The sequence below is a fragment of the Bubalus kerabau genome, chromosome 20 (genome assembly GCF_029407905.1).
Source record: "Bubalus kerabau isolate K-KA32 ecotype Philippines breed swamp buffalo chromosome 20, PCC_UOA_SB_1v2, whole genome shotgun sequence".
Lineage (NCBI taxonomy): Eukaryota > Metazoa > Chordata > Mammalia > Artiodactyla > Bovidae > Bubalus > Bubalus kerabau.
Window position 1 is genome coordinate 51,028,020 of NC_073643.1, and position 14,498 is coordinate 51,042,517.

The 14,498-nt window shown below is 46.4% G+C and overlaps 1 protein-coding gene across 9 annotated transcripts in view; it reads left to right on the forward strand.

Moving 5' to 3' along the window:
• DCAF1 (DDB1 and CUL4 associated factor 1) overlaps positions 1 to 14,498 on the forward strand; it is a 101,385-nt gene continuing 86,887 nt past the window's right edge. For 2 of the 9 annotated variants that reach the window (XM_055557408.1, XM_055557409.1), the window contains exon 1: positions 1 to 611. In XM_055557408.1, the coding sequence (XP_055413383.1) occupies positions 539 to 611 (73 nt within the window). In that variant the 5' untranslated portion in view covers positions 1 to 538. Of the gene's footprint in view, positions 617 to 7,384; positions 7,521 to 7,909; positions 8,819 to 9,802; positions 9,855 to 14,498 lie in introns of those variants that run through there. The other 7 variants (XM_055557416.1, XM_055557417.1, XM_055557415.1 and 4 more) reach the window with 7 other exon arrangements.

Below are 14,498 nucleotides of genomic sequence, written 5' to 3' on the forward strand. Positions count from 1 at the left end.
TCACCATCCTGGCAAGAGCGAGTGTCTGCTCTTTGCCCTGAAGCCCCACCCACGAAGGCAGGCAGAGCAGCCTCTGTTCTCAGCCACCATGTAGCTGCGTTTCTCTGGAACGAGCACCACAGCATCTTTACTCCGCTCTCCTGAATTTGTGGTCCTCCTGAGAGCAGCCAAGGATGTGATGCTTCTCAGAGATTCTCTGGAACAAAAGCACCTGGAATCCAGGCCTCTAGTGGCCTGTGGCATGGAGAGCCCATCTTGCCCATGTCCCCTCTGCTCTGCATTTTAGGGGAAGAGAAATGGGGAAGACAGGGTTTGTCCCCAACTCAGGCTGCCCTGGGCCTTTCCTGGCTCTCAGGTGAGACTATCAGCCCCATGAAATTGGATATATTCTGTATTTAAAAAAAAAAAAGACAATTCTGGAAGCTACAAGGGTGTCAGAGAGAGTAAAGCAAAGCTTGAAGGAAGAGAGTCTCCTGTTTGCTGCCTACTGACCTCAGCTACAGAAAGGTGCCTGGTGTGTTCCTGACTTAGGACTCTTATGTGGGCTTTGTGCCACAGAGGGTTGGATGCTGACTTCAGAGCCTGCAATGGAGAAGCAAAGTTCGCAGAAGGTCAGGTAAGAGGGGGGCTAGGGATGCACAGGCAGTTGTAAATAAGTCAGAACCAGAAACCTGAAGTGGTTGTGGGGAATCTACTCGGGGCAGGGCTTCGAGGTGGCCACTAAACATGGCATTTCCTGTTCTCATCCTCCTTGAAGCCTGGGCTCTGAAGCTTCATGGGCAGGCCAAACCTGGAAGGGTCTGGAAGTCATGTGGCTTGTGTTTTTCCAAAACTTAGTTTATTGGAATTGTAGGCGGTTCCTCAGAATTGGTAGGGACTCTGGCACACTATTGCCTGCAACTTCCAATATGGTTCCTTTACCTACTTAATGAACAGGACATGATTTAACTGGGTTAAAAAAATATTCTGTGCTGAAATAACGCTACCAAAATTTGAAAACCATGGATCTAGTAAAGTTATGAGGAATGGGTGGGGAAACTCGCCCAGAGTCACCCTGTAGTCACTCACCCCTCAGGCCAGGTCTATCCCCACAGCACCCCATGGGCTTCATGGAGCAGACAGCAGGAGGTTCTCTCTGGAGGCCTGACTTGAATGCAGCAACAAAAATGGCCAAGAGAGGAGCCACGTGGGAAAGAGCGACTCTCCAAAGAATGAGCGACCCCAAGACCCAGACTTGCAGACGCTCAGGGGTGGTGTGAAGCTGTCTGGGTTTAACTGTTAAAAGCCCTCAAGATTCTAGTCTGTTCTTATCTTCAGGGAAATGTAAGGCCTTGGCCTGGGAGGCGGGGCCCCTGATTCCCGGCTGCCCCATTTTCTGGGACCTTTGCCTTCTCTGTAAGGGGGCAGCCAGGCTCGGTCACTCAGCTCCTAGACTGTGGGCCCTTGAGGACAGGACCTGTCGTCTCCACTGGGTGCTGCAGCCTCTCAGTCCAAGGGACTCGGTTATAGGGCTAGGCACAGGAATCCTTCATGGAAAAAGACCTCATTCATCAGTTTTTAGAACAGGGCTCCTGGCAAGTGGCTCCCCCACCCTCCCGGTACCCACCGTGACCTTTGACAATAGTGGCTGACTTCCCACACTTCTTGGAGTGAGGCTTTCTCCTCTCTCCCGTTTCCTCTCCTGGGTTGGCTCCTCTGGGGGCGGGAATGTCAACACTCTGGAGAGAGTGAACACTGGGGACTTGTATTTCTTCTGACAGTCTTCTACCTCAGAGCAATCCCACAGGCGAAGGTGCCTGCCAAGGCCATCGAGGCTGCTTATTAATGCAGCAGAATTTGGCTGCATTGCTCAAGAAGCAGGTGGAATCGATAAGCAGATGATCATGGATGGATTGCGCCGATCTGGTCCCCCATTCAGACGGAGGTCTTAACTTCTCTGCCACGAAACCCCCAGAACATCAGTGATCAGGACCTCTGTATGCACTCAGCTGCGGCCTATGCTCCTTCCCCACTACCCCTGGCCCTTGAGGGATAAACCCACAGCCAAACAGCCCCAGCTGTTCTCATTTCCTGGCAATGACCAGGATCTGAGACACTGTCTGCTTTCCTGGGTCTCCAACAGAGTCCCTCATTCCCTACAACCTGAGCCTCTCCAGACCCCTGTCAAGAGTCCAAAGGGCATTTCTGAATGAAGACGTCCAAACCCCCAAGTCATGCCCAGTAGTCCCTGGCTGTCCTGGTCTCTGGTCCTGGCAGGAGGCAGCCAGCTTTGTGACTTCACAAAAGGCCCCCTGTGACAAGTCTGGGCTGGTGAAGCAGGAGGTGGGCCGAGGGGCTCCCCCCAGGAACATCATGTGGCTTTTCATGGAGACACACCCCCTACCTCTGAGGGAATGAAGAGGAAGTGCCTCATGGTAAGAGCCCGGGACATCCTCTGCACTTCGAAGCACACCGCAACCCTCCCTCCCGCCCGGCCCCACATACCTTGATGGCTTCGGCTCCCAGGTCTAACTGAGCTCCTGCCCACATCTGCCAGTATCTCGTTGGGGTCCAGGTTCGTCGCCGCTGAGCTTGGGGGTGGGGCAGTTGGTGATTACTCCAGGTGGTGGTGGTGGGTCTCTCTGAATTGGGGGTCAGACCAGCTTCCGCTCATCAAACAAAGTCATTCTGCTCCTAGCCTCCCCTCCCAGTGAAGGAACTGATGGGGTGGGAAGCTTTATCTGACCTGAGTCTTCATTGAGGTCTCCCCGAGCAGTCCACAGAGTACCTTCAAGTGATAACTTGAAGGCCAGAGAGTCCTGAATCCTGTAGAAGTCTCATAGCTACAAACGGGCATTGTCAAAAGAGCAACAGTGTCTCTCCTCAATGCTGACTTCACTGTTGTTTCTTTTCCAAAGGATTTACAATTCTAGAAACCTAAGGCAAAAGAGGCTGGGGCTGCTTTCTCCCTACCTCGCCTGTACCTGTTCGCCAACCTTGAACTCTTACCTGGAGCACCGCCTCTGGGAAGAGCAGAGCCCCAGGAGTCAGGAAGGATGATGACGGGCAGCCAGGCTTTGGGATCTGACAGGTCCCAGGAGCACATGGAGGGCAGAGTTTGGGCCTTTGCATGCTCCAGCCCGTGTGTGTGCTGGGCAGGTCCATTGTGAGGGTGGCCCGGGGACATAATCTCTGGCCATCCCCGTGGCCTCCACTTTGATTGTGACATAGCCATCCAGCCAGAGGAGCCCAGGGAAAGGAGTAAGTGTGCCCTGGGCAGGATTCCAGATGCAGGCTTCATCTCTGCAGGGAGGCAGGGTCGACAGGCTGGTTTGGGGAGGGCGACATGGCCTTGACCGCCCTCATCCTTGATCGATGGCAGCCTTTTCAGGCATGAGGAGGCCTAGGAGCCGATCCTCGTAAATCCACTCTCTGACCCACTCAGAATTCTGTGCTGGGCCAGAGAGGGACAGATGATCCCTAAGGATGGTTACTCCACTGCTTCCCAGTGCATCTGAAAATGTGCCTTAGGATTTTTCTGGAAAGGAGCTCATTTCTCATTTTGATGAGAAAAGCTTGAGCTCTTCCAGCAGGCAGTAATACCGGGAGCAAACAGAAATCAACCAGGGCTGATGTGGTCCTGCAGGATGGCAGCAGGGACAGCCGGAGGCCAAGAAAAATTACGATAGAAATAGCCACCACTTAGCTAGCACTTCCTGTGCACCAGGCCCCAAGCTGAGCACTTCACAGACATGATCACACTTGGTCCTCATAGCAAGGCTGGAAGAAGGCACTATTCCCTTTCTCCAGCTGGAGAAACTGATGCTTGAGAGGTGAAGGTCAAGGTCCTACATCCGGGCAATGGGAGCAGCAGTGTTAGGACACGGGGCTGTGGACCTCCAAAGCTAGACTCAGCTGATGACCTATCTCCTTCTGCAAACTTCCCAATGAAGAGGAAAAGAAACTTTTCTTATCTGTGACCATCAGTGACAGCGTTCAAGAGACAACAGAGGACTTTGAACCTGATATCACCCAGATGAGCTTTTGGATAAGGCAGCCTTGACTGCCTGGCCGGTCTAACCTTTAACGAGACCCACTGGGAGGCAGCTGTTCCTGACTATTTTGCAGATGATTTAAGCGAGACCAGGGGAATCACCAAGGGGAGTCCTGGGGGTGGTCTGTGGCTGAGCAGTGGTTCCGAGGTGGGGTTGCTAGATAAAATATAGCATGTCCAATTCCATTTTAATTTCAGATGAAGAACTAAAAATAGAGAAGTCTGTCTTAAATATTGCAGGGAGCTCCTTATTCTGGCTGGGGCCCTGGTTACATGGGAGTTATGGCAGGGCTTGAAGGGGGGGTTGCTGTTTCATTTCTTAACTGACTCTGTGGGCTGGAGGCAGGGGCAGGGGGCTGACTTCTGTAGACTGCAGTGTCTGTGACCACTGGATGAGGTGTAGCCTCGTTGGTTTTCACTCTGTGAAATGGAATTAGTGGACTTGGATGCAGTCATGCAGGGGTGCTTGCTTTGCACACCACCTTTGCAATGAGGGCAGTGTTCCATCTTTCTAGGGGGCTGTAGGGGGCTCCCAGGAAGGAGGAAGGCACCCAGGGAATGATTCAGATTCCCTTTTGGCTGAGGTTGGTGTCCCCGGAGCTTGGACCTGTTACTCCTGGACACTTGCAGTAGTCTTGTTCAACCAACAGCAGAGTGGGAAGAGATGCGGGGGAGAGGAGGCGGCACAGGAGTTGTGATGGCACCAGGGTGGGAGTGGGTGATGGGAGCACCTGGGTCCAGTGAACACAGAAGCATGTGATGGGAGAGAAGGGGAGGTGGAAAAGGGAAAAGGGAGGGCTAGGGGAGACAAGGGAAAGGGGAGGAGAATGCCAAAATGCAGAGGACTTGATGTTATCAATTTTTTTCTAGCCCCGTGCATGGGCATGTGTGGGGAGGAAGGACGGATGGAACATATCTAAGTCTGTGGGACTCGGTGCTGAGCTGCTCTTGCCCTCCCTCTGCCACTGGGCAGCCCTGCAAGCATGACTTCTTGCCCTTTGGATGCTTCTTTTTGAGGTGTACCACAGCGGAAGACGGGCACAGGCAGAGCAGAAATGTTCTTCCAAAGAGGCCAAGGAATCTCTTTTTCCAGTGACTCAGGCGTGATGTGCCAGGCCAAGCTGAGAGTGTGAGCCCGATTATTTGTAGCTTTGTGTTCGCATGTACTTAAATGTGAAAAGGCTGGCTGTGAGGATTGGTGCCAGTGCGCGGGAGTCCTTGAGTCTCTGGCACCTGTGCTTGACCTATGAAATGTGTCAGTGAGTGTGCATGAAATGTGTGTTGCAGCCCAGGGGAGTCTAGGAGTGCCTGCAGGTGTGTGGCTGCGTACGTGGGGAGCTTTGGTAGAGATGGGGATGCCGCAGGCATTACAGAACAGATTATGGAGGGAGCAGTTGCTAGATAGGCTCTTATAGCTCCTGTTCTGCTTCGGCGGCCCCCTGGGCCCTGGTTTCTCCAAAGGCCCTCTGGGATATACCCCTTATTCCCATCATTTACCCAGCACCCCAGGCTGATTTTCTGAAGATAAGCAGCGCCATCTGGTGGCAGGCTGAGGCTGTGACAGGCATAGAGGAGCTGGGAACCTGGGTTCCCACAAGAGGTCGGCCTTTCAGGACCCCGGTCAGCGAGGAAGCTGCACCGCACTGGCTGGATCATGGATAGAGGGAGGGTATCTAAGGCTTGAATGCTCCATGCTCATGCATTTTTGGTTCATGGTCCACGGAATCACAACAGGAAAGTCAGCTGAAGGAGTGCTGGAAGACGGATGTAGGAAAATTATTGGGCCAGTCTCTGCACCCACAAACCTGGGCCCCATTCCGTGGGGAACCAGTCTGGGCTCAGATTTCTCCTCTGTGGAGGTGGCTAACTGTACCTACCCTGTGGGGGTCGTAGTGAGGGTTATATGAAAAAGTGTGGGTAAAACACTCGGCTCAGAGCTATGAAGTCAAAGGAAATGCTAGTGGCTATTACTGAGATAGGCAAAATCCCAGAAGCACAGAGAACAGAACTGTGTGGCATTGCAGAGAGGTGACATGTCTGCGTGCTGCCACCCAACATTCTAGAATTTTGTGCCTGAGCATCAGCTGTTTAAAGTTACACACCTAAGTGAAGGAGGGAGGTCTCTTCTTAAAGGCAGGTAATGGGGTCCTGTGAGCAACAGAACTAAGAGACTCAGCATCCAGGCTCTGGCTAGCTTCTTACTAGCTATGGAACCTGAGCATGGCAGCAAGCTTGCTGTGTCCCATGTTTCCCATGTGAAATTGCTGTGAGGACGCCATAAAAATGCGTAGGAACTTAGGACTCCTAGGAATAAAGGCTGGGTAGGAGAAGGCAATGGCAAGCCACTCCAGTACTCTTGCCTAGAAAATCCCATGGATGGAGGAGCCTGGTGGGCTACAGTCCATGGGGTTACCACGAGTCGGTCGCGACTGAGCGACTTCACTTTCACTTTTCACTTTCACGCAATGGAGAAGGAAATGGCAACCCACTTCAGTGTTCTTGCCTGGAGAATCCCAGGGACGGCAGAGCCTGGTGGGCTGCTGTCTATGGGGTCGCACAGAGTCGGACACGACTGAAGCGACTTAGCAGCAGCAGCAGGACCTTAGGGAGAGAGTATGCTCAGCTGTGGGGCTTACCTTTCACGTCTCCAAAAAGGAATCCCCGAGTCAGAGTCAGGAGTCGTTCTGGTTCTGTTGCTAATTGGTTGTGTGATGTTAGTCAAGTCACTCACTCTCTCGGTCTCACTTTTCCCAGCTGCAAAATAAAGAAATTAGATGACGTCCGAAGTCAGCTCTGCCTTAATCTACTTCCTTTTGATTCTTTCCTTTTCTCTGCTTCACATATAATACCTAGGATGAATTTTTATTGATTCTACAGGCTAGGTCTTGAACAGAAAGACAAAAACCAAAGCCTTTTGTTTAATGAGTGCCGTGATTTCTCACACGCTTTGGGAAATATTTTCTTAGATCCTGGTATGGTCTAGGTCCAATGGAGCAAATGGGAGACTAAAAGACTTCTACATGTCACACGGCCGAATAAAGTACTGAGAAGGTACCCAGCAGTTCCGGTGTTGGTCTGGGAGGATCGAGCCTCACTTTTCGCTTCCGTCTTCCTGAGCAGCCAATAAGTACGTAGCAGTTCGCGTTTATACTACAACTACAAACCCCAGAAGTCAACGCGCGGGGCGCGCCAAACACGACTCGGTGGGTCCCGCCCCTAGGGGCGGAACTTTATTTCCCAGGCGGCGCCGGGGCTCGCCCTGGTGTTCTCCTCCCGCCTCCTGCTGTCGGTCCTCGCGCCAAGTCGGGAGGAGCGCGCGCGCGCGCGCAGGGCACGTAGCACGCGAGTGACGCATAATATGTGGGCCGCTCCGGAGCCGTGGTCGCGCTGTGTGTGAGTGAGGGAGAGTGAGTGCGGGACCTGAGGCGGTGTGTGTGAACTGTGGCCGCTGGCGGGGTCAGGGGGGAGCGGCGGAGCCGCCCGGAAGGTGAGTGGGGAAGGAAGGGAGAGGCCTCTTTGAGAGGGGCGCGGGGAGACTGGACGCGTGGTCGGGCGGGCGGGAGAGTGGGCGCCGGGCTGGGGGAGGGGCGGCACCTGCCTGGGCCGCCGGCTGGGAGGGGGCGGGCCGGGCCTCCCGGGAGGCTTGGTCCAGGGCCTGACTAGACTTTTACTCCTCCACATTTTGGGCTCGGGGGCGGGGCCTCCACGTTCTTCCTCCAGTCCGCAAAAGAAGCTTCCCAAGAGTAACTCTTCCGCCCGGAGTGGGGGGCAAGGGTGTGCCCGCCCCTGCCTGGGGGAGGGGCCCCTCTCATTCCGCTCATCACCTTTTACTTCCCAGTCCTCCTAGACTTCGCTCTGTACGGGGTGGAGGGTGTGTGTGGGGGGTGGTCTCCATCTTCTTTGCCCTACGGCGGCCCCCTTCCCATTCTGTGTCTCCGCCTCTAGCTCCAGTCACCTGGGCGGGCTCTCTCCTCCCTCGGCCTCGTGCCACCTCCCTCTTGCACCCGCCCGGCTCTCTTTCGGGCGAGGTGGGGCGGGGCTCTCCCGGGACTCCTCCCACGCCGCTGGTGGAGGGGAGGGGCGGAAGGCGAGGTGTGAGGTTCTGCAGATTAGAGCCAAACGTTGGAGCGCCCGCCAACCTTCCTGGGATCCTGTTAACGAGGGTTATAGTTGTTTTCAACTGAGTGTCATTCGTTTGCTTAATTCTCTCTTCTTAGACGGTTTGCGTCTCACTTCCTCTTATTGCACTGTTAGCGCTCGGGATCGTTTTTGTTGAGGAAGTAGTTTGGGGCTGTTTGTAGAGGCTCTTTTTGAGTCCCAGATGCCTCGTCCATGTCACGTTGGCCTCAGTTTTTCCTTACTCTTGTCTTTTCAATGAAGCCTTTAAATTAGTCTACGTGTTTTAATTATTAGTAACATCTTCTTGTTCTAAACGCTTTGTTAGTGCACGGAGTGAGGTTCATTGGCAGTGTTCTGTAATTTTCTTGTCTCATTAAACCTTAAAAGGTTTATGTAAGCTTGTATTAGACTCTAGGAATTTGCTGTTTTTCTCCTTGATGCTGTCAAAATTTGGGTTTTATATATTGCAGTTATCCATTTTCTAGTGGTAATATGTTTTTTAATATAAGGGAAATTGATACAGAATTTAGGACCTATAAAGGAAATCCTTTTATGCTCAAAATATTTTAGTTGTTAAGCACAGTGTTTTACTATTCTGTTGTACAGTAGTGAGACTTAATAGAGGAGGAATCTGGTAGAATGAACCACTTGTTTGAAGTGATTGAGGTAAGTTGGTTTCTTACCAAATTATTTATGTTGTTTCTGTCACGGTTATGGACAGTAATAGACTACTGCTATACAGGAACTCACATGTCGTACTAATTATTAGGTAAATTTTACTTGAAGCTCCAAATTTGTTTTTTTCCCCGGTGTGTGTGTGTGTTTTAAATAAGGAAGATTGGGTACAAGTATTTGTTTCAGAATTGTAACCTTATGGGATCTGTCTTTACAGTGAACTTTTTTTAGGCTTTGGGGTAGTTTTTAATTAAGCTAATAGGCTATACAGTACTGTGTATTACTAAAAGACAAGATGTTATGGTTTAATTCAAAAGTTACCAAAGGTAACAAAATAGTGGGACAGTGGTAGAGCTAGGATAGTGACATAGTGAAAAATCTTTCTTCTACCTTTATCCTTCAGAAAGTCAGTTACCTGCCAAAAAGTAATATTTTCTGTTTCTTACGTATTCCTCCAGGGACAGACAGACAGACAGACACACACACACTCACACTTTGCTTTTATCACTTAACAGTGTACTGAGTTCCATATAGGAAAGGAAATGCTTCTTAGTTTTCTTCTGCTTTTTAACTAGAAAAAAAAATTGAAGTGTATTAAAAAGTTGAGAGTATAGTAAAATGAATACTTGTTTATCCATCTAGAGTCAACAGTTGTTATTATTTTGCCTTGTAGATGTGGTATGTATTTTGTGGAACCATTTGAAAATAAGTTGCAGGTACAGCACCCCTAAATACTTTGGCAGGCATCCTTTGGGATAAAGGGGTTTCTACTTTTTATCTTCATCGTGCGACTTGAGAGATTTTAGTTCCCTAAACAGGGATTGAACCCAGGGCCCTGGTAGTAAGAGTGCCTGAGCCCTAACCACTGGATCGCCAGTAAATTCCCTCTACGTATTTTTTGTAGAGCTTTGTATTATTCCATTTTGTGGACAGGATTATTGTTTAACTCTTACAACAACCATTTCCCTTTTACAGATAAGGAAATTGAGGTTTGGAGAAGTTAAATAACTTGACCAAGATCTCACAGGTATGTTGGCGGAGTTGGGATTTGAATGCTTGAACCCCTTTTCTACCAAGTACCAGTTGAATGGCCTTGGGGACCTCTCTAAGCCCCTTTCCTCATCTGTAAAATAAGGACAATATGGCTGTAAAATTTCAGGATAGTAAGTGTTTATTTCATACTAATATTCAGCGATTGGTAACTATTGTATCATTAGACTGGCCATAAATTCTGCATACCACTGGAAGAGCTCACTTTGGAACATGGAATGAGTAATGTACCTTCACTGGCTTGTCCATAACAAGATGGCTACACCTTTTGCGCTTTGTTAATAGTCTTTTATAGAGAGTAAAATGAATTTTCATTTCTATTATTATCTTAGTTGAAGTTTATATTTTCTCTAGGCAAATGATTTTCCCAAAGTTATAGTTATATTTGGGCATAGTTAATTTGAAAATTTGAAAATGATACTAGAAGTCCATGTGTGTTTTGAAATTGAACTCTAAAATTTTACTATTTTAATGCACTTGAGTTGACCTTCATTAGAGATATTATTTCCTTTAAACTTTGCTTTTATAAGCCCTACTAGGCTGAGTGCTTAAGTTATCCAAGAGGCATTCCCTCTTGGACCTTTTCCCCCCCATTAAAAAAATGGTAAAATTCATATACCATAAATTAACCATTAATCATTTAGTAGATTAGCAGTGTTGTGCAGCCATCACCTCCTTTAGTTCCAAGAAATTTTTATCACCTCACGAGGAAACCCTATATCCATTAAGCAGTTACTGGCTACTTCTCCCTCCCCCAAGCTCCTGGCAACCATTCGGCAGCTTTCTCTATATGGATTTACCTATTCTTAATGTTTCATAGAAATAGAATCATAGAATATGTGACCTTTTCTGTTGGGGTTTTTTTGCCTGGCGTATTGTTGTAAAGGTTCATCCACAGCTGTAACGTGTCTCAGTACTTCATTCCTTTCTGTGGTTGAATAGTAACTGCATTGTATGAATATAGCCACATTTTGTTTATCCATTCATCTGTTGATGAACCTTTGGGGTTTTCCTCTTTTGAATATTGTATTCAAATATTCAAAACATACTCAATATTGTATTGAGTATGCTTTGAACATTTGTGTACAAGTGTTTGAATATCTGTTTTCAATTCTTTTGGTTATGTTCCTTGAAGTGGAACTGCTGGGTCGCGGTAATTCTGTTTAACTTTTTCTTATAAATTTTTTGAGGAGCCATCGAACTGTTTTCTATAGCTGTTGTATTGTTTTACGTTCCTGTCGGCAGTGTTCATTCGGTTTATCCATATCCTTGCTAGTGCTACCTTTACAGTTTTTTGGTTTTGATCATCCTAGTAGGTATGGTTGGTATCTTACTGTAGTTTTGATTTTTATTTCCCTAATGGCTAACTATGTTGAACATTTTTTTGTGTACTTATTGGCTACTTGTACATCTTCACTGGAGAAATGCCTGTTCAAGTACTTTGCCCATTTTTTCAGTCTGATGCTCTCCCACCTGAGCTGTTTTGGCCACTTTGCCCATTTTTGAATCAGGTTTCTTTGTTGTTGAGTTGTAGGCGTTCTTAAATATTATGAATATTTGATTCTCATCAGCTCTGATTTGCAAATATTTTCTTCCATTCTGTGGGTTGTCTTTTCACTTTCTTGATAATGTATTTGGCACAAAAGTTTTAAATATTGAAGTCCAATTTATCTATTCCTTTGTTGCTTATTTTGATGTCAGATGAACATCTCTTGCCAATTTCAAGGTCATGAAGATTTACCCCTGTGTTTACTTCTAAGAGTTTTATGGTTTAAACTCTTATATTGAACTCTTATACCCATTTTGAGATAATTTTTGTATGTGATGTGAAGCAAGGATCCAGCTTCATTCTTTGGTATGTGAATATTCAGTTGTCTCAGCACAATTTGTTGAAAAACCATTAGTCTTTCTAGTAATGGTCTTTCAACAAATTCTTTCGCTGTTGACTGGGTTTGGCCTACTTGTTGAATATCAGTTGAGCATAAGTGTGAGATTTTATTTCTGGACTCATAGTTCCATTGCATTGGTATATATATATCTTTCCTTATGCCTGTATCATAGTATTTTGATTATTTTACATAGTAGTTTTAAAGTCAGATGTATGAATTCTGTTTTTTTCAAGATCATTTTGGTCATTTAGGATTCCTTGCAGTTACACATAAATTTTAGAATTGATATTTGCTCTAATGCAAAGAAGATCATTAGATCTTGTAGGGATTATGTTGACAATTGCCCCTTTTGGAGAATATTGCCATCTTCACAATATTAAGTGTTCTAATCCCTGACTCCAGGATGTCTTTGCATTTATTAGGTCTTTTTTAATTTTATTTTTTCCAGCAATGTTTTGTAATTTTCTTTGAGGAAGTTGTTTGCCTTTTTGGCTTAAATTGATTCCTTAGCATTTTACTTTTTTTAGTGCTATTTTGAGTGAAATTGTTTTGTTAATTTCATATTTGATTATTTATTGCTAGTGTGCAGCAATACAAGTAATTTTTGTGTTAATGTTGTATTCTATGACTTTGCTAACTTATTAATTCCAGTAGTATTTATTTGTCAGTTCTTTAGGATTTACTATATATTGGGTCATATCATCTGTCAATAAAGATAATTTTACTTCTTCCTTTCCAACTTGGATGCTTTTTAATTTTTTGGTCTTAATTCTTTTGGCTAGAACTTCAGCACAGTGCTTAAGTTGTGAAAACAGAGATCTTTGTTTTGTTTCTGATTTTAGGGGGAAAGCTTTCAGTTTTTTCACCATTGAGCATGTGTTAGCTGTTAGTTGCGACCTTATGGGCCCTGTAGCCCTCCAGGCTCCTCTGTCCGTGGGATTCTGCAGGCAGGAATACTAGAGTGTCTTTCCGTGCCCTCCTCCAGGGGATCTTCCCGCCCCAGGGTCAAACTCATGTTTCTTGCATTGCTGGTGGATTCTTTACTCACTGAGCCATCTGGGAAGCCCATGTCAGCTGTGAGTTTTTGTAATTAATGCTCTTTACCATGCCCTATTGAGGAAGTTCTGTTCCTGGTTTAGCAAGTGTTTTTCACAAAAGGATGTTGGATTTTGTCAGATGCTTCTTCTATATCAATCACAGGCTCACCGCCTCCCCTTCATTCTATTAATGTATTGTGTTACTTTAATTGATTTGCATATATCAAACCACCGTTGTATTCCTGGGCTAAATCCCACTTGGTTGTGGTATCTCATTCTCTTAATGTCCTGCTGTTTTCATCTTTCTAGTATTTCGTTAAGGATTTTTACATCTATTTTCATAAAGCATATCGGTCTGTAGATTGCTAGTGATATCATTATCTGTCTTTAGTATCAGGGTAGTATTGGCTTTATGTACATTAGGAAGTCTGCCTCCTCTTCAATTTTTTGGAATAATTTGAGGAGTAATCTTAATTCTTTAAAGTGTTGGGTAGAATGCACCAGTAAAGCCGTTTCTCCTGCACTTTTAGGATGTGTTGTAAGAGATTAACTTTGCTGTTACCATATGTTACTACTTTCCTCAGTCTTTAGGTCTCTTACCTCAGCATAAAATTTTACTGAGGGAAACATTGATAAAATTGGGGGAAACTTTGATAAAATCATCGCCCCATTCTACCCCTTGGCTAATGCTAATACTCCTCCAGATTGTCAGGGTCATAAAAACAAGGGAAGATTCAAAAACTGTCACTGACCAAAGGACATTAGGGAGACATGACAACTAAAAGTAATGTGTCCTGGATGAGATCTTGGAACAGAAAAAGAATGTGAATGGAAAAGCTGGTGAAATGTGAGTCAGATCTGGAGTTTAGTTAAAAGTAATGTACTGATTTTCAGTTTCTTAATTTTGACATCATGTCACTATAAGATAACATTAGGGGAACCTGAACTGAGCGACGGGTATATGGGAATTCTCTTTGCTGTTTTCACAACTTTAAAAAAAAAATAAACCTGTAATGATTCTGGGGCTTCCCTGGTGGTTCAGATGGTAAAGAAGCCACCTGCAGTGTGGGAGACCTGGGTTCGATCCCTGGGTTTGGAAGATCCCCTGGAGAAGGGAACAGTGACCCATTTCAGTATTCTTGCCTGGAGAATACCATGGACAGGGAGCCTGCCAAGCTACAGTCCATGGGGTCTCAAAGAGTCAGACACGACTGAGCGACTACACTTCATTCTAAGTAAATTTATTTTTAAAAATGCATTTATAGTTAGGTTGCAGTCAAAAATATACCTTGGGTCTTCTCAAGTTGAAGTCACAAGTCCATATTATTTGGTCACATTTGCAGTATTTCTCTTGTGTCTTTGGCTAGAAAACTGAAAATGTGGATTCTTTGTAGAAAAGAAGCATTTTAACTTTGTTTTGAAAATATTCTTTGGATTTAGGGTTAGCTCAGGTGACATGAATCACTGTCAACTATTAGAATTGCCTCAATTTGATTAAAAGATAAATGTTTAAATTTAGAGTGGTGGTGGTGGTTTAGTCTCTAAGTTGTGTCCCCCACTCTTGCAACCCCATGGACTGCAGCCTGGCAGACTCCTCTGTCCATGGGATTCTCCAGGCAAGAATACTGGAGTGGGTTGCCATTTCCTTTTCCAGGGAATCTTCCTGGCCCAGGAATCGAACCCAGGTCTCCTGCA